At 42.3% G+C, this 5264-nt stretch overlaps 1 protein-coding gene across 1 annotated transcript in view; it reads right to left on the reverse strand.

Annotated features, from left to right (window-relative positions):
• Positions 1-5264, reverse strand: part of LOC123986444 — a 17516-nt gene that overhangs the window by 5096 nt on the left and 7156 nt on the right. Inside the window, exon 2 of the mRNA XM_046074733.1 lies at positions 3521-3856. Within this exon, the coding sequence (XP_045930689.1) occupies positions 3521-3856 (336 nt within the window). The remainder of the gene's footprint in view (positions 1-3520; positions 3857-5264) is intronic.

Raw genomic sequence — 5264 nt, forward strand, 5'->3', positions numbered from 1 at the left:
CTGAGGTATTACTACTCTTACTTGAAAAAGGCTCTGAATAGGTCTACTTTGTTCACCACTGGCTAAGCCAAAGCTTCTGGTTGCAAAGAGGTTTGAGAGTGTTTGACTGCATCAGTAATAATTTAGCACGAATTTGGCTGTACTCCCAAACATCAGTTGCTTACACTCTATTTGATCACAGGCAAGTGATTTCCTCCAGGAATTCTAAAATCAAAATGCTAAAAAAAAAAGACACATTCATGAGCTTGCTCTTCCAACTTCCACAACATGTGTGCGGGCGTGCATGCTGTCTAGTAACAAAGTGCTTGCAGCGGGATGACGGAATTTACCCGGAAACAACAAATCCTAATTTCTGATAAGTTTAACGGCTCTGGCAATTTGGTACAAGGAAAGATGTGACCTCTGCAGAAAACTCAGTATGCCTGCGCCTCCTCCATTAATTGTATATAGCAGGACATTTTTGTAGGCATTATCTCTAACTTCTCAGCGTGAGAAATACAAAGTGTGGCGTGTGAACTGATTGAAATGTGCGTCTCTCACAGTGAATGCGTGAGGCTTGAGAGCCCTGAATTATATAACATTTTAATTACTGATGTCCTAACATGTAACATTTGTATGGAGCAGCTAGACAATGTTGAGTCTTGTTTGCCTGTTTCACATCCTGCTGGATAGTTAAACATCTCATTTTATAAGCTCATTGCAAGTTTTTTTATTTTTAAATCTTAAGCTGTAAAGTATCTGTAGTGACTACATATAACTGTCATGTCCATGTTTTGGGGTAAAATGTGGTGAAGAATTAACTGTTGAACACCAAGGCACATTATCCTCACTTTGATGACTTATTGATGACAGTTATTGTTGTCATTTATTGTTGACAGTTTAAGACATATGCATATTAGAGTTATGGCATAAGAGAGAAAAGGCTTAATAGCCACTGGTAACTTGATCAACTATCCATCATGGTCGGTGATTTCTCTTTTTTATTATTGTAGAAAACACTTTATAGCATATTTCAACAATCAGAAACATAAGTGTCAAAACAGCATCAGATTACAGCAAAGCCAAAAGAAAACAAACCAAAAGAAAGAAGGAAATTGTGAGAGTCTTATTCAAGAATCATGTGTGTCTGTATTGCAAGGATTGCTAAATGTGGTCGATGGATTTTATCGTTTGAGTCTGAGAAGGTGCATCACTTTAAATGTCGGCGCCACAAGGAATTGTGGGACGGCATTCTCTCCTTTCCTTTCGTAAAGCATGGTCTGGTGTACCCTATGTTAAAGAAGATATGAAAGGAAGCACTGAGGCTCTTTCCTTAGCTTTTAGAGAATTCGACCAGCTCTTATCATGGCTGCCACTGAAATACTTCTGGGTCACTTCACTCAGTTAGGAACCTTCCTAAGCAAAAAAGACTTTTCGGATGCAGCCCCAATGTCCCCCTAAACCCTAAGCCCTGGACCCTCACAGACTTTACTGATATCACTTTGTAAGTGATTGAGTGCAAGAGGCTGCAAGGGCTCAAAATGCTGTAAACACAAACAGGACAGCACTTTGCCACAATACCTCGACAATGCTGAAACACACTTTTTATTTTATGTCTTGCCCTACAGAGTGGAGGAGAGGTAAATGTCAATCTACATTTGTCAATAATCAATGCACTATTGCAATTAAACATGATCAAATCATGATTAACTAAAATAAAAAGTTAATTACACTAAGTTCGTGATTGCATTCCTCTGACTTCATGTGTTCTATTTACCGTCTTAAATCTATGTTAAGAAAAATTCTAACAATTTTGGCATCACCGTTGGTTTCCATCATGCTTGTTTGTTTACCGTTCTTCTTCTTCTTCTCTTATAAGGCAGATTTGCCATTATATTTCTCTCGCTTCCAGGTGTCCCATGGAAACACTGGTAACCCCCGTGTTTCATGTCATACCGCTGTGAACTGTGGGCAATATCCTCAGGCAAAGTCTACAGAAATGCAGACTTACTAAAAGGTTTTAAAAAGGGCTTAAAATGTCTGCGAGAGAGCCCTTGCACACTTCACTATTTGACAGTGGGACAGCCCTAAGCGCTCACAGACTTACCAGGAACGTGCCTCAAAGTCTGTGAGTCTGTGAGTGTGAACATTGGGATTGGGCCCTTGTCCTGCAGTAGAGCCAGGATGAAGGTGTTGCAACGCAGAGCTGAAATTCACATAATAGGATTCCGGCACAGAGTCCAGTTGCTGGAGGTGTAGTGAAGGGCCATGTTTACTACATCGTCCAAAGACCTGTTGGCTCTGTAAGTGATCTGCAGGGTAGTGTAGTGGACATGAGGTGGGACAACACGTGTTGCTCAAAAGACTTCATTACCAGAGAGGTATATTGATCCTCAGGTGTTTTCAAGTACGTAATTTCAGTAAAACGTTTACCACTACAATTATGCAGCTCTTCACTTCTGTGAGTTCTTGTGCGTTTTGTCCACAAACCTCTATAACTGAATCGTCTCCCACTTGTCTGTATGCTGCCTTCTGTGCCGTGTCAAATCAGACACATCAACACATCTTTTCGTCATGCAAAACTACAGCTTCTCACCTGTGTGTTCTCTTCTTATGTGGATTTTCAGTTGACAACTAAATCTAAAAGCTTTCCCACATACTTCACAAAAATACGGCTTCTCACCAGTGTGGGTTCTCGTATGTTGTTTAAATGCTGAAGAGTCACTGAATCTTTTACTGCAGGTCTGGCAATGGTATGGCTTCTCACCTGTGTGGGTTCTTGTATGTTGTTTTAATGCTGAAGTGTAACGGAATCTTTTCCCGCAGGTCTGGCAAAGGTACGGTTTCTCACCTGTGTGGGTTCTTATATGGAGTTGCAAGTTAAAGTTGGCTATGAAGTCTTTCCCACAGGTTTCACAAGAATACGGCTTTTCACCTGTGTGGGTTCTCAGATGGAGTGTCAAGTTACTCCTCTGTCTAAAAGATTTTCCACATGTTTTGCAAGGATACGGCTTCTCACCTGTGTGGGTTCTTATATGGTGTTGCAAGTGTTCTCTGGTTCTGAAGGCTTTCCCACATGTTTTGCAAGGATACGGCTTCTCACCTGTGTGGGTTCTTATATGGTGTTGCAAGTGATCACTGGTTCTGAAGGCTTTCCCACATGTTTTGCAAGAATACGGCTTCTCACCTTTGTGGGTTCTTATATGGCGTTGCAAGTGATCGCTGGTTCTGAAGTCTTTCCCACATGTTTTGCAAGAATACGGCTTCTCACCTGTGTGGGTTCTCATGTGGACTTTCAAGTAAGCCCTCCGGCTAAAAGATTTCCTACATGTTTTACAAGAATATGGCTTCTCACCTGTGTGGATTTTCACGTGTTTCAGAAATACTGACTTGTACAGAAAAACTCTTTCACATGTGACACATGTGAAAGAGTTTTTACCTGTGTGAGAATCATGGTGAACCTCTGACATGGTAGACTTGTGTACATTGTTTCTGGGGCTTCTCCTTTTGTGATTTTGATTCTTTTGTTTTGGCTCTGCATCTCTAGTTGATCCTGAGTCTTCATGCTCGCCTCCTTTCTGATCTTGGCTCTCAGCTACATGACAGTTGTGAGAGAGGAGCTGGTGGTCACTTTTCAGTTCTGCTTCACTGTGGTCACCTTCCTCATAAGTAGGAGTCAACATAAAGGTGTCAGTCTCCTGCTTCACTACAAGCTGCTCTCCCTCCTGACTGGTACAGAGTTCCTCCTGTTCCTCTTTAACCTGTGGAGGCTGTGGGTCCTCCTGGTCCAGACCGGGGATCCTCTCCTGAATACAGAGCTGCTGGTCAGCCAGAACCTCCTCCTCCTCCTCCTTACAGACATGTTGCTGTGGGAGCTCTGGAGGGACAGAGAACAAAAGGAACAGGCTAATGTAAGTACTGTGACGGTCAAGAAAAGAAATTGCAAACACTTGAGGAAATTAGTCCCAGTATTTAATAGAGTTGTGAGAAATAGTTGATTCTTAGATGCATCGCGACGCAGAAGATTATGAATCGATTAACAAATGTCTAAACATCGATTATTTAAATGTTAATTGATAACGTAATGTTGACGGAACGCAAAAGGCGGAACTCGCGGAAGTGCAGCGCCCTGTGGAGTGCACACAACAGAGAGACCAGTGTTCCCCATGTATTCGGCACACCACCGCTGCGGAATGAATGACCACCCCACTACGATGTCACACAATCATTAATATCAATGTGCAAGCAATGATTTTACCTCGCACACTGGGTGCATGGTGACACTCGACGCATGGCAGCTATCTGTGTATCTTGTGTGTGATGCCGAGCGAGTGAGAGAAAGAGTAGCAGAACGTGACGGTGAAAGTTAGTGCAGGAAAATATTAGCAGTGTGTTTCTGCCAGGCAGTAAACGTGCAGTGTAGGTCACTGTGTGTCCGTTAATAAAAGTCTGTAGTTTCCCCAACGCCTGGAAAAGTGAAGGCTGTTAGCGCAAGCTAACATCTCCCCTGTACAAGGGCCTGCTCTCTGACCACCACACCGGACTACGGGCTTTTGGGGATAGATCCTTCAGCATCACAGCCCCCACCCTCTGGAAATCTCAATTTCAGAGTCTGACAACTGGCTGTTAAAGAAATGAGGGACCATGGAGCTGAGGTTCCTGAAGTAAATTAGGGAGGCAAACTAGTCCTTTTAAGCTAATTAGGAGAGGTTTCTTTCGGATTTTAATGCGCAAATGAAATGGTTAGTAATTATCCAGAGATCCTGTATAGAAATTATGATGCATCGATAATCGTTTAATTGAATCGCAGCCCTCTGAATCGTAATCGAATCGAATCGTGAGGTGCCCAGAGATTCCCAATCCCCCTCTTCCTTGTAGACAAAGAGCTGATTGTGGTAACTGGAGGCACCAGGCCCCTCATTCTGGAGGCTGCTGTTGAGGAGCCTGTACCACAAAGCGAGTTCAACATACCCAGGATGTCTTTCAGTTATCTGGCTTAACTAACCCTAACAAGGGTTCTTACACCATTTTAAGACCTCAACAAATATAAATTTAAGACTTCAAATTTTGAAACAATTTTTTTTAACAGAAAAGAGACGTGCGTTTGATCTCTTAATGAACCATGCAATACCATATTTAGCAGTTTTATTTTCACCACAGGTGAATGACTGCATATTCTGAATCGGTGAACATAGAGGTTGTCTACATCTGGCATTAAAATGCATTTTGGGTGATCAGATTGTGATCAGGTAACACTTGACCACATGAGTAGTCATAAGTAGGCC

Source organism: Micropterus dolomieu, linkage group LG01 (assembly GCF_021292245.1).
Source record: "Micropterus dolomieu isolate WLL.071019.BEF.003 ecotype Adirondacks linkage group LG01, ASM2129224v1, whole genome shotgun sequence".
In the NCBI taxonomy this organism is placed as follows: Eukaryota; Metazoa; Chordata; class Actinopteri; order Centrarchiformes; family Centrarchidae; genus Micropterus; species Micropterus dolomieu.